The sequence below is a fragment of the Crassostrea angulata genome, chromosome 1, assembly GCF_025612915.1.
Source record: "Crassostrea angulata isolate pt1a10 chromosome 1, ASM2561291v2, whole genome shotgun sequence".
Classification (NCBI taxonomy): Eukaryota; Metazoa; Mollusca; class Bivalvia; order Ostreida; family Ostreidae; genus Magallana; species Magallana angulata.
The window spans coordinates 26819243-26834586 of NC_069111.1; the positions used below are offsets into that span (position 1 = coordinate 26819243).

General features: G+C 34.1%; 1 protein-coding gene across 2 annotated transcripts in view; it reads left to right on the forward strand.

Annotated features, from left to right (window-relative positions):
* The window catches only part of LOC128190726 (uncharacterized), a 20003-nt gene continuing 4659 nt past the window's right edge, over positions 1 to 15344 (forward strand). The window contains exons 1-9 of one of the 2 annotated variants that reach the window (XM_052862873.1): positions 1 to 567; positions 7298 to 7482; positions 7836 to 7893; positions 10711 to 10757; positions 10954 to 11014; positions 11540 to 11707; positions 12577 to 12717; positions 14409 to 14576; positions 14874 to 14923. In XM_052862873.1, coding sequence (XP_052718833.1) covers positions 7468 to 7482; positions 7836 to 7893; positions 10711 to 10757; positions 10954 to 11014; positions 11540 to 11707; positions 12577 to 12717; positions 14409 to 14576; positions 14874 to 14923 — 708 coding nt within the window. In that variant the 5' untranslated portion in view covers positions 1 to 567; positions 7298 to 7467. Of the gene's footprint in view, positions 568 to 7297; positions 7483 to 7835; positions 7894 to 9313; positions 9454 to 10710; positions 10758 to 10953; positions 11015 to 11539; positions 11708 to 12576; positions 12718 to 14408; positions 14577 to 14873; positions 14924 to 15344 lie in introns of those variants that run through there. The other variant, XM_052862880.1, reaches the window with a different exon arrangement.

A 15344-nucleotide genomic window follows, 5' to 3' on the forward strand; every position in this document is an offset into this window, starting at 1 on the left:
TCAGGCAAGCTTTTTGGAAAGCTATTACTTGTCATTTATAATAGATTATATATGGATGGCGCTGCAAACAAAAAGAATCACTTGAGCGTTTTATTGATGCCAAATATAAACCAGCAATTAAAGTACTTATTAGTAAACATTGTCGTCTGAATCTGTCAAACAATGTTACAATGCACTACAGAGACAAGAAAGGAAAGTTTAAAAGTAAAAAATCATATTATAAGGACCTAAAAGCACAGGAAGCGAAGATAAATTTAGCTACACACCGGGTAGACGACGCTGTTAAAGAGGACCACTCTTACTGTAAAGACAAACCGCCGAATCCAGATCTGTCAGACCTCGGGCCGTGGAATTGTTGAACTGGATGTATTGGCGAAGCGTATGTTTTGTGCATCGTGTAATACCCCGTTGCATCTTTCTAATATCGAAAGTGAAAGGAGATATTGACTGGGAAGTATAGTACACTGTTCATTCGATGCCAAAAAAATGTTTGCTGGGCTTTAAACGATGTAAAAACTGGGAAGAGGAGCCAAGGGGCATTTGACGTAAACTCCAAACTTGCATTAGGTAATTAAGGTCTTCCGTTTCCAACGGAAGACCTTACTATTATTCTGAAAAATTTTCAAATTTCTTATTATTTTTTTTTTCTTCTAGACGCCAACTTTGATCCTTAATATCTCGCTCGTTTGTTCACCGATTGTTTTGAAATTTTCAGGACTGATAACATGCCGCGTGATGTTGTCGTTGCATATTTTAGTTGAGGAAAATCCCCATCCGGTTTTGAGTTATTCCCCTTTTAGTAAAATTTAACGACTTCTTTTGTCCAGGGGGGTTTAGCTATAACGATGACTGGCAGAGTCTCAAAGATGGGCTAGTTTGGAAGCTAATACATTGAATTTGTGCGAGATATATTTTATTTATTATTTAAATGCAAATAAAAGGGGTGGTATAGATGTTGAAACAAAGGTACGAAAAAAATTCAAAAAAATTCGCGTATTTTCCATGTTAGTTTTCTACCTGATAAAAATTTGTTATAACATGTAATTTAAAAGATCTTGGTCTTACCAAGACCTTTCATTCGGTATACAGAAAAAGGGGCTGGCCCCTATAATTAGGGATTAAATGCGTCAAAAGTTTCTTGTCAATAACTTGTAAAGGAATAAAAATTTCTAATGCATTATTGAAGCAAAGTTGTAAAGAAATTAATTTTGAATCCTTCTATAGTATTCAATTTAATGTTTTCGTAATTTATAGCCAGTATTTGCAGAAACAATTGTTGTCAGTTCGGTCCATTTTTGTGGGGGTGCGCACGTTTAGGAGGTTATGAAAGGGCTTTTTGTAATGCACTAACTGATACATGCAGCGCGCAAAAATAATTCTACATAAAATTCCCAAATGTTTTTATTCATATGTACATATTCATTTCATAAAGATGAACTTCTTTGACCTTATTTTTGTTGTTTGTTTCATAACTGTGCCCCTTTCTATATTTAGATGCATTACGAGACTAAGGTAACCGATCGATAGAAGAGTCGCTAGCTGTATTCAGGCCGTCGCCTTGACGACAGTGCATATGCTTGTAGAGCTGGACGTACACATGTTTAACGCCCCACTGTGTTACTGTAACAGAGACATTTTGAATTGTTTCAGTACTGGGAGATGTGTTAATAAAATGGTTCGAATGCATGGTAATTAAACTCAACTTTTCTACAGTACGTATACACGGCCGTCATATAAAGCACAATGTGTATTACTGACATGACAAATGTACGCTGGCAATTTAAACGAACGCGGGATTGCTCCCGATAGAACATTTCTTTTAAAGCAAAACAAAATACTGATTTCCAATGGATATAATATTATCATCGTGGAGATGATTTTAAAAAGTGAACTTAATATTCGTATACGATAATATTTGAATCCAAAGCCGCTTCTTTTTAAGTAACGGTTATTAGGGATATTAATTATGACTTGCCCCGCGTTTCACGTTTTTTACTTGCAATGCATCTACAAACGAAAATACCAAACAACCTTCGGCAGCAATTTATAAATTATTTATTACATACTAGTACACAATATTAAAGAGATAATTAAATAAATTGTGCTTTATAATTGTACTCGCTATCTTCCGTGGAAATAATGGCATGGAAAAAATGTTGTTCAATGTTCATCAAAAACGATGTAGCCTTAGCAATCGAAAATAATTATCAAACTGTATATTGATAGATTGACACATTAACAAACATTCAGACCCGCAATGTATTTTTTGCAAATTCTATAAAATGTAGACTCAGTAAGTGAATTTTTCCGTTTGGGGTATTTTGAATCACATGTGTACGCTATGTGTACATGTACATATAGATTAATAGCCATATAGATAAACACTTTCAGTGTTGAATTTTTAAAAGATATTTTGTACATGCAAAGCAATGCAATGCAAGGGCTATTAAATTCGAACAATGTACATACGGTAGGGATCGAACTGATACTGGTTCTGCTTGTTCTACAAACAGTGAATGAAATGCGAAGTATTAGGGTGCTATTTTTTAAACAAATAAGTATTGCTCTTTTAAAACCTTGCATTACTGAACAAAGTATTTCATCGGAAGCATAATTAGTTACCTTAGCTGCATATATGTAGCTCTCCGTCTGGAAAAATTGAGTACCATCCGAAATTTTTCATACAAGGGCTATACAGACTTGCAGCTAACATTACCTTAGAATTTGCCGCTGTTCATAAATTCATTAAAAGACGTTCAGATTCAAGTGGTTATATGTCGTTTGATATGGGATTTATGATGTCTATTTATATTATTTTAATTAAGGACAGACGAGACGTTCCTCAATTTTATATAATTTTCCTTGATATTTCATTCCTTATTTATTAACATTTAAACCTGTTAATCCCAAAAAATTTAGAGTACATTACCAGGCTCGTTTTGGAGCTAGAATATTTCGAACTTTCCTTAAAATAGCACGCAAAATGCATTTGAATGCTTATAAGTTAAGTCATACTATATATTTTAATTTGAACACTTTATATCCAAACCAAAAAAATCATATTACATAAAAATTTAATTATGAAATAACAAAGTGGAAATCTTGATTCACATTGTGGAGATAAGAAAAAATGGAAGATACATGTAGGTCGTGTCTGACCTTCATATAATACAAGCAATAGCTTTCTAAAAAGCTTGCCTGACTACCCAAATTTATTCAATGGAAGCATGCATGTATCAATTAGGCTATCTTATAAGAAATGAAATTTAATTTTCGCTGCGGATCATAAATTATTAAACTGAACGTGCAGAGTTTAGAAGCAATTTCAACCTTTTTCTTCGATCGAGTGCATGTACCTGTATATCACTGGAAATTAAATCATTTCAATTTTTTTAAATCATTTTAGGAATGTACATGTATCGAATAATCTCAAACAGCCAAATTGAAAATTGCTTTATCCAAAAAAAATCGTGACAAGGAATTTAAAAAATGGGGAATTTTGAAAATCCTAATCCGTAGGTGGGAGGGGGTATTTACATTTTATCTTCAATTTAATTCAATTAGAATTACTTTATTTTTTGGTTCCATTTATTACATGCTCCGACAAAAGTGAAAGATCCATGATATCTCTATTTATTATATGACCAGTTAAGAAAATAGAGTGGGTAAGACCATCTACACATCATGTGCTCTTGCCTAACTTGGACTCGCCCACTAATCGGCGAGCCAAAATTATGAATGAGACGTATTATGGCGCGAAGTCTTTCTTTACCATTCACGCAACAGCTGAGATCTCAGATAGATCCATCGGCATAGATCCATTGGGAGGGTGTCAACTAATAACTACATATATTATACTTTGGATTGAATGTTTTAGAAGAAATCTATCCAATTAACATACACACTTAATTGACTAGCAATTGTTTGATGTACATTTACATTTGTACACGCGAGTGAAACCCTTTTCCAGATGAATGAAATCGCCCAATTGATCGAAAATCGGGTCACACGTACCCCACTTCGGCGAATTACTTGTACGTAGCCCCTCCAGTAAATATTCCAATTATATGAATTTATATTTGTTTTAATTAATCCAAACTGATGATTCTTTGTTAATGATGATAATCCAACACCAACTATTACTTACATTGTACTACTTAGACAATGTGTATCATCTTGTTGCGATGACACCTCCCTCTTTTTTTTTTTTGACCTTTCAAATATGGCAATCTATTTTTAAATCAGGATTACACACGTGCAATGTGAAAAGCCCTTTTAATTGAACACTCTTGCTCATTGTTGCTTATTACATCCCATATAACGTTTTCATTAATTATGAATATAAATGTTGTCACATTAAAGATGCATCGTCAGACAATTATTAATTCAAGCTTGTGGGTGCCCCCCCCCCCCCCCCCCACCACACTTTTTCTCACAGCAACTAATTTTTTCCGGATTAGGATTTTGAAGATTTTGGGAAAGTCTTTTTTTTTTTTCTTTTTTTTTTTTTTTGCTTGTCAAGATTTTTTTGGATGAGTCTGCCCCCCCCCCCCCCCACTTTCAAAAAGGATGCTACGTGCCTGCATAAAGATAACAACATTCAAGGGCCTTCCGTCATTTTCAAGCCATGATAAACATGATAAAAAGGACTCTCAAAATAAAAAAATAGACGCAAAGTAAACTGCATTCACGGCATATGTTCACATGGTATTCATATTCCTATTCTATTCCTATTTTGGACTCGTCCACTTTAACTACGAAAAAATTAATGAATGAGACATTCTGATTCTGGCGTGGAGTCTTGTAAATGAAATTTCCATTGATCTGAATGGATTTTTCCGTGAGGGTAGGTATAAAAACAAATTTAATCGTTCAAAGTTTTGAATTGTTAACAACGAAATATCAGATCGAATGTTTTAGAACGATTTATAAATCCAAAATACAGTCATTTTTAATCGGTTGACGCGTGAGCATATGTATTAAGTAGGCGGGCATCCTTACACCCTATTAATTGAAGACAAATGAAATCGCGTCCAGCAGAACTCCCTGGCATTTTAGTGTATGTTATTATAAATTTATGATTTTGTTTGTTAATAACAATTCAACATCAATCATTAATTAACAATGTACACTCTAGTACGCTAATACACAATTTTGTTGCGATGACCCCCCCCCCCCCCCCCCGGCCATTATACCTATTTTTAAATCAGGATTACACACGTGCTTGCATGTGCAGAAGACAATCTGGAACTTAACTGATAACTATATCATCTCTTTGGAAATTTACTTCTCCGTAAGCAAAAACGTGTAGTAACTGATACATGCAATTGTGAAAACCATAGAGGAATGCATGATCTGCGCATAATAACTAACTGCTTGATACAATATTTCTTTTTTCCAACATGTTTTAAGTCAATAATAATATGAAAATATATGCTTGACTTCATAACGGAAATTGATCCAGATAAATATAATTATCAAAAATAAACCTAAAAAAAAAACTACACTTTCATCATTGCCTTTTCGATATTTGTCATCGTGGTAGATCCGTGTAACAATCTATTAAGTAGGTGCTTGCACGACATAGAACCGGCCCTTGCTGACCATGCACCGTTTTCATTAACACATATAAAGGAAAAAAAATATTTAGATTTTTTCTTGGATTTATTTTGATGTAAATAAAAAAGAGAAGAAATTAGTTCTATAATATATATGCGATGTAAATCTTTTTTCCATGCAACATTTCGTATAAAACAACGAAGAGTAGTATCTTGAAACTTCATTCAAAATTTTATTAGACCTTTAAATTGTAAAATGCTAACATTGAAAATTGTGCCCGATTTCTTTTTTTTTAAGGTAAATCTTTATTGATTAAAAAAAACTGATTCTTTGAGACAAAATAAATTGACATAATCAGTTTGACATTCTCTAAGTGCAGTTCTGTAGCTCTTAGTCTGAAAAAGAATCGGATGGACGACCTAGGACCCAGATCGTCCATCCAAATTTCTTGAATGTTGCCATTTCTTTCGTACGCGGACGCATGTTGGCCGAATACTCACCGAGACTAAATGGTTCGTATTTTAAGTTTTAACTGCGTTTAAAGGTAATATTGGAATTCCGATAATTTTGAAAATGATTAATTAAATAAAAAGGGTTAAAATTACCGTTAAATTACCGGCATCGGTCTTCCCCATGCGCGAATCTAGAAGAGTAAGGTGAGGGTTCCAGACCCCACCCCAACCCCCGCAAAATTTCTTTCCATTACATGTACAATATAAAATTACAAAAATATGCCTCGGACATCCCCAGGCAAACTCAAATAACCGTCAGACACTCAACCCCCACCCCAGGAAAATTTTTCTTATCCGCGCATGCCCCCTCCCCCCCCCCCCCCCCTCAAAAACAAAATTATTCTTCAGAACCCCCTGTAAAATTTCGAGGATCTCCGCATACATTCTAAAAGATTCATTGGCCCTTGCTTTCGATAAAAAATGCGAGTAAAATGTTTGGTCTTTTTACGTTCATACCGGGCATACCCACTGTGTGATTATAATCGTCGTCCATATTCTGTGTATATTGAGTCAATTATGATGATTAGATAAGTTTCTCAAAATAAAATGCACATGCAAAAAAACAACATGCGGCGAATCAAACTTCAGACAACTTTTAAAGATCTGTATTTGCTTATATACATGTACTTTGTTTCTTTTACACAGTGTTTACACATCTAATACTGCACCATGGTCAGGTATCAATTTTTGTATTACGTCACAAGTATGACGCAGCTACGACGGAAGACCTAATCGTTGCTTGCAACGAGCTCGTCTCTAGTTATTATTTTATCATTTTAAGAATGGTTTGTTATTTATAACAAATAACGAATACTGTCAAAAAGTATGGCGCGGATCCCATTATTTTTCTGGAGCTGTGGGGTTTTCATCTGTTTATCACTCGGCTAATAAAAAAACCCCTTTTAAAAACCAACAAGCAAATTTAAAAAAACCCCACACATTAATGATAATGATTTGTATTTTACAGGGCTGCATGCATGTACATATTAACATAACTATACATTTCAGTATTTCTATTTTATGTACATGAATTTTGGCCATGCATTTTTTGCAAATGTTTGAATGGTCATATAATTGAGTTAGTCTATGGTTGCTTATATAGATTCAATTCCTCAGAAATCTCTTCACTTGTTTCCTAGAACTAGTAGGCAGGATATCGACACATTTAACACAAGTTGAAATGATACCTTGCTTCGGTTTATACATGTTTATTATCGGTATTTTAGCTGTTGTACACACTGGACTTGGTCCTGTACAGGTGAACAACCTGCTCACAACCTTAAATCTCCCCCCAGTGGACCCTACAACATTAAAACGGAGGGAATACAAAATCGAATCTACACTGGAGACCATAGTAAAGTTGTCTTGCAATGAGGCACAAAAGGAAGAAATAGAAATGGGAAATGGAAAGGTACTAATTAAAACAAAAATAATTAGTGAACATAAAAGTCAAAGGCATGGGTTTGAAAATGATTTTAATTTATTCAATGTAGTGAAATTTGTTGAGATGCACAAACTGCACATGTTTCTCTACTTAAAGCAATAATTAATATAACTCTTGCATCTTAAATTTGTGTGAAATAGGAATCACAATTGCCAATCAGTTTTCTTATTATTAAGTTTGAATAATGATTATAGTAACTGATTATGAAATCAAGGATATGTTGGTAATAAAAATTATAAATTATAACCAGCTAATGTTGATCACCTATACATATTATTATCTAGTTTACTAGTTCTTTACTTATTTGTATCTCTTTGAAGATGGAAGTAAGCTTCAATGGAGGCTGGCAGAAACGGGGTACAGGTTGGAACTATGACAGTAATACACCTGAGCTAATTTAAACTTCAAAGTACTAACTGTTTATCTGCACAGTCCCTCATCTCATGCTTGAACAGAAAATTACAAAAAATTAAATTATAAGAAATGCACTCATTATCTACCCAACTTATACGAGTATAACCTGGCTTTGAGCATTTTTCGCTTTTTTTATAAAGGTTATAAAGCGTAAACTGTCCCAACCCAGGTTATACTCGTATAACTTAGGTAGACATCGAGTTAATTTCTTAATTATTGTTAGTAAATGTATCTTATTTTTCAGACTGAGTATAGTTAAACTAGTGTGATGGTCAGACCGGTTCGAATACCGGCGCCAGATAGCTCAGTTGGTAGAGCACCTGACTAGAGATTCAGGGGGCCCGGGTTCGAAACCCGGTCTGGTCCGTCATTATTTCTCCCATCCCGTTACATTTGGTGCCGTGACTAACCCCTGGAAATGACAGGTGAACTCCTGCCAGGGGAAGAGTCTGGGGGTGATCTTCAGGGATTATTGTTGGAACTAAAAGTTATGAACTCATGATCGGAGCGGCTTTGTTGACATGACGTCACACTTACAATTGTCACAGTGCTAATGCATCACAATGTAAAACAACACGTCACAATACACAATCATATACCGAACGTCATAAAGTGAGAAATGAAACATGCACATAGCATGCTATTAATTTATCTAATGTTTGAGGGTCAAAATAAAACTCCACTGACTGAACAAAATGCTAACGCAGCAATTTTGTAAGATAAAGACATATCAACGTTATATTATGTTTTCCCTTAAGGGTGCAAAACACAGTTTTATATGTCACGTTATAAGGACGTTTTCAGATGAGGGGAAAGCAAAACTGACCCCTATAAAAATAAATTGTAAAAACATGTTACATATATGTCTATATATCAATAGAAAGATAAAATTGTCAATTTTTTAAATATATAAGAATAATGCACATGTAACTTAATGCTAGAATTTATTTGGCACTCAAAACATGCGGAAAATAGACAAAAGGATGCCTCTAAATGCAGTACACCCATGCATTTTAGGCTCCCCCTAAAAGCAGAATGCAACCAAATCAGCAAATTTAATTTCTGTACATTTTTAAGAACAAGTCCTTAGGCATCGTTTGATAGTATTTTCAGGGTACATTCGCCAGCTTTTTAAAGAGCTATGTCACATTCATTAAATTCTGCAAGTGTTAAATCCGGATGTTTTTGGAGTTACCTCCCTTTATTTTAGTCTCACAAAATTCATTTTTTAAATTTTTCTACATACTTTTTTCATGTATTCGACAGATAACCCACTATATCATGCAATTGAGAATTTAAAAAATTAATTTTCATGTATACCGCATAAAAATAGCAGGAAAATCCCTACCCATCATGCTTTTCCCCAGAGATTTTATACGAAACTGTTTTTAGCTACCACATCAATTGAGTCCGTTTAGTACTCTCAGTACTTTGATTTTAAACAGCATTAAGGGTCGGGCTCGAAAAGCAAAATATTTGAAATAGTACACAGCAGACGAAGTCTAAATATGAAGATTTTATTTTGTGAGTCAATGTTTGAAAGAATATATTAATGATATTGCAATAGACAGACTAGTAATACCGACACAGACCGGTATTCCAACACTTAAGCCTTATAGAATAGCAAATAGCAGGGGGGTTTTTTCTATATAAAAAAAAATGCATTCATCAGCGTTAAATATAGGTGTTGAACTGTATATTTTTTGCTCATAAAAAGTTGAGCACGGTTTTGGACTTATGAAACTAATTAAGTATTCTGTGAAAATTTCTGCTAAACAATTTCTGAGATATTTTACTTTATACACTGTCCCGAGTTTTTGCTTCCACCACTTTTCGCTTGATATTTCGATAATAATAAAAACCTTTGTGCTTAAACTACGGTCATCCACTAATATGAAAAATGTCCAGATTATCTGTTTTGAAACGCCCCCTCTACCGCTTCAGGTTTCAATACACATCCCAAAATAGAAAGTCTACCGGAATTTTCCATTGCATCAGCCATTAATAAGCCCGGATGATAACGTTGAAAAATTGCGCGAGGTGGTCTGAGTACTTCCGAATGGAGAAAAGATGTAAACATTTCCCATTATAAATCTCCGTAAGAAATTTGTTTTCGTTCCTGTGAAATTTTATGAGTGAAAAGGGATAATTTATCAATGAAGATATCTTGGATATTTTCCATTTCATTGATATCAACTGTACTTCTTTCACATGTATGTGTATTTTTATTAAAAATCATAAAAAAAATGATGGAAGCAATAACTTGGAACAGATTATAGATGTCATTACTTTACTTGTCTCTAAATATTCTTTAGACACGTAAACACGTTTTATTCCCGTAAAAGCATACGGATGTCAGCAAAAACAATAGTAATGACTTAAGCACTTTATTGTCCATTGAATTTGGTCGAGAATTCCATCTGTTGCATGACAACATATAAACAACCCCTAAGATACAAAACAAATAACTAAAATCATGCAATACAAATGCAATATTTTATAATGGAAATGAATTTTTTCACCATGCAAATAAAATACTTTAAAATATAAATGGAAAATTTATTTAATTTAATAAATTTCCATTCATATTTAAAATATGCAATTCAAATATGCAATTCAAATAGTAATTATACAAAACAAACGAGATGATATGAAATACAAATGAAATATTATACAATACAAAGTGAAACTTTTAATTATTAAATATTGTTGAAGATTATAGCCATATTATCTAGATAAAATACTTAATTTGTTTTATTTTGTTTTTTTTCATATCTGTAGTTTTTCTGCTGATGTGGACATTTTATTTTGGTACAGATACAAAACGGGTAATTTGATTTTCTTTTTTAAATTCAATTTAGAAGCACAGTACATGTATTGTGATTTTTGGCTTATGTTGCTTGGATGAACAATATGGACAAAGAGTTTCTTGTTTATAGACCAACTTTGCATGCAGATGCATCTTTGTAGAGGAAACACAAATGATTGGAATGAACATAGCATACTTGTACTTTTTTGTTCTAGATATTGCAAGAAGATTATGATAACAGACCTTTTGACAAGACAAACACAAAGAAATGGTCAGGTATACCTTTGCAAAGACAATTTCATATCCAGAAATTTATCTTTAAAATGCGAAATAGTTTATTTATCTTTGATGGTCGTGTTTAATAAGTTGTAAAGGTCTTGTTTAATGAGTCATAACGGTATAGATTTTAAATTTTGCGGGAGATTATGAATTTCTCAATTAATTTAGTTAAAGTAAATATTTTTTACAATTTCTTTTAGGACAAAATGATCAAAATGAAATAATTTTGCCATGGTTCTAAATTTAATTTTGCAATTAGATATTTTCCTTTTTCGCAGCTAATGCTAACTTATAATAAGTGTTTTAGCGATTTACAAAATTGTTGCAAATGTACAAATTTTAAGACTACCCACTTTTTAAAATGGGCTACTGATGTGGCCGTTGAAAAATGTTAATTTTTAATAATTTTTTAAATTTTCTAAATGATGAGAAAACATGCAAAGTTTTTTCAAAGAAATTGTTTCAGTCGTTTATCTTTTTAATTTATAAACTATCTTTTGAGATTCAATAAAACCATTTCAGACAAAGGTGTAGTCAAAGCGATTGGGGAGGTGAGGCGTATTGGCAATTCCAAAATTGTGTCTGTAACGTGTCGTCTAGACCCCACCAAATTTGGGATGGTGAAATTTATCATGTGGTGGGTCATGTGGTGGCGACCCAAAACCGCTAAAACTTACGGTCTCATTGCAGGTAAGATATACAAGATGAAAGTACGGACCGACAAATAAAGGTTTATTGTTAGTTCAGACAATACGGGGAATGATTCTTTCGTGTGTTGGCTACTTTAATTTTCGTCCACAAAGAGAAACTACACCCTGAAATCTTCATTTACTTTATTAGGTATCTTAATTTTGATACACAGGAGAATTACACGCTTTACAATTAGTTGTCAAGGAAGCTGCGTTTGAAAACAATTATTGATATCCTGTTAACGTCCATCTGTACGCACGCACGCGACTTTTTTGTTTGTTTGTTTATTCTCAGCTTATGTTTGGTTATATATATCACACTGGCGTCGGAAGCAAATTGAAAGTGGGGAGGGGCTAGTATGCCTATAACTCCAAATTCTCAATCTTTCAAGGTAAATTTAGGAACAATTATCTTTGCTGCCAGAAAAAGTGTGGGGGGGGGGGGGGACTGAACCCTCTATGATGCTATGTCCCTAATGGTTAGGTCAGACTTTGCAAAAAAGTAGGGGGGCTAAGCCCTCTCTAGCCCCCCCCCCCCCAAGCCACCCCCTCCCGGTTCCGACGCCTATATATCAATCTTTTAAGTGTCTGTGAATCGAATTAGGTGACGATATTGGATCATTAGACACAGATGCTTATCATATAGTTTGTCAATCCAAATGTTTAAATCTTATTGTATGGATAATCTAGCATGATATTGCCCATAGAATTTTTTATCACAGAAAAAAACAATGATTATATTCAAAACAAATGCTTATGAGAAATACAATGGACGCTAGAAACTATTAAAAATGATAAGAAATGATCGGAATATTTATGTTTAACAGCATATCTCTGAAAAAAAGTGATGGTAAACTTTCTACACTTCAGGTTCATTCTTGAACGATATGCCTGTTATGGGTAGAAATAACCTTAGATGGGAGAAACGGAACAGTCTTGTGACCAATCTGAAACCTCATTTAGTATGTGCTGTCGAAAACATGAACTCGGAGATGTACATGTTACAAAACAGTTGGTATTATTGGTCATTTAGAGAACTCCAAAGTATGCAGGGCACATTGTATTATATACATGTATGAAAATACATGTACAGTATGATGCAATATATATTCGTACAAAATGGCGGCGTGTTTACATTCGCGACAGAATTAGGTCAAACTCCAAACTCTAGTTTTCATCTTTTTAAATTATTCTTAATAACTAAAACTAATTACCTAATACTTTGTAAGATGACCTTTCAGCCGAATTACACTTTGTAATCGTCGGAGGATTGTGTTATAGAGGCTCTGTACGTATTGAGGCGTGATAGATGTCCATACCCGCTGAATCTCTCGGAACAGGTCGTCCTTGTTTTCAATACGACCAACACGTGCTTGCAGCTTTCTTTTCAGTAACAACCATAAATTTTCAATGATGTTTAAGTCGGGACTTTGTGCAGGCCAGCTCATGGTTCTTATTCCATTTCTATGGATAAAATCTTGTGTTGAACGGGCACGGTGTACTGGCGCATTGTCATCCTGAAAGATGTACTGTTCTTTGGGAAAATGTCGGACTATAACCGGCCACAAATTGTCATTTAGTACGTGCTGGTATTTCTCTGCATTGATGTTGCCATTAACAGCTGTAATAGTACCTACTCCGTGCCACGAAATGCATCCCCAGATCATAACTTCGTATGATGGCTTCGCCCGACGTGCCTCAACCAAGTCCGGTCTCCATCCCTCGCCCCGTTTTCTCCAAATGTAGACACGAGAATTCTGTCCCACAACGATTTTTGATTCATCAGAAAATAACTTTTCTCCAGTAGTTCCCAACAGTCAATTTTCTCTTTTCTCTACACCAAGACAAACGCTTTTTTCTATTCACTTCTCTGATCACTAGTTTCTTCTTTGCCACCCGTCTCACAAATCCATTTTTGTGCAGATGCAATTGTACAGTTCGTTTAGATACTGGCCGCTCTCTGTTTTCATTAAATTGGTCCGTAATATCCTTCAAACTCTCTCTTCTGTGGGTTTTCACAAGCCTTTCAAGTTTCCGATAATCTCGGGATGTCACGGTAGATTTCCTGCCTCGTCTGGGGATGTTTTCTATGTAACCTCGGTGTTGTACACGCTTCTTAAAACTTGAAATTGTAGTTCTGGGTATTCCGAAGGTTTCTGACACGTAGGTAATAGTTTTACCTTCTTGTAACATTTTCCATACCATTTCTTTTACCTCATTACTCAATTCTTTTGCTTTGCGCCCCATCTTGTTTCCGTCGATTCAGATTTGTTTACAAAGCAGACGACAGTAAAATCACGTGACATATGAAATGTCACATGACCAAAAATTGTTATAAATAACTAACGAAATTCCGATGCTATTTATAAACCCTTTTATTCGACGTTAAATTTGTGAGGTGAAGCGCGAATGTAAACACGCCGCTATTTTGTACGAATATATATTGCATCACACTCTATATATAAATTTAGTCACCATATGGTTAAATACAATAACATAATAAATGTGAATTTTCTGTGTGGTTTATTAGAAGTTACGATACTTGCTAATTACATGTACATGTACGAACTGTGTCATATTGTTGCATGGAAATGCTGTTACTGTGAGAGTAGTAGACAAAGTATTTTTTTGTTAGGATACAAATGGTTCTGATAGATTGTTCTACTTATCCAACTTTCTATTGGTTTTTTTCCTGACAAAAGACACGGGTGATTACCTGCGCATGTACTTTATCATGGACAAGTGCGACCCCCCGGGAGTGTTCCGCTGTGAGGTGTTGATCAGGACGCATAACAGTGCACACAGAGAAGTGCCTATTCGTAGAGAATTCGATGCCGAAACGACTAAGGAAGGAAAAGTGGAATCAACGTGTATGCCAAGCAGTTTTTCAATCACATTTTATGATTATTGCTTTAGATTATAAGTAGCAAGGAAAATTCATTGCATATTGCATTGAAACTGTAAAGTTTGCAATGAATCGAGAATTACCCTAAAACTAAATGAGTTGATCTTCAATGCCTACATATATGTAAATGTATTTAGACAAGAAATAGAGTAAAGAGAGCTGTTGAAACTGTTGTATCTACATTTTGATAAAATATTTTAAATATCACACAAAATTTCATAGAATTCTAGCAAACTTTGTTCTCATCTAATTAACTTTGTAGGTGAAAAGAATCAATTTAAGGACCTCGCTCGAAACTTCATGGAGATCTATGTACGTAGTAAACTCAAAGTTGAAATTTATAAATTCAAAGTTAAAAGAATACTAGTAGTTAAATAAACAATCGTTTGTCTTCATTCGCTTAAGATGAGCGAAATATCAATTAAATACGAATTCTTATATCTCAAAAAGTTACACCCTTAATGTAAAACCATCTTGTATTATACTTAGGTAAATTTTGTTTGCATGACAATAGTAAAGTTACATCCAAAAGTGATAAATGTTCATAAATTAAACAAAGATACTATCCTATGCATCAGATCTAGTGACAAATTACATTATTTGGTATTCTATATATCATTACCGGTACAATGTATATATGCATCCAATGTGATTATTTCTTCCTAGTTTTGAAGAGATTTGATTGTGTAGATACAACTTCAAACGAAACCGAATCACAAATCTATTTGTATTC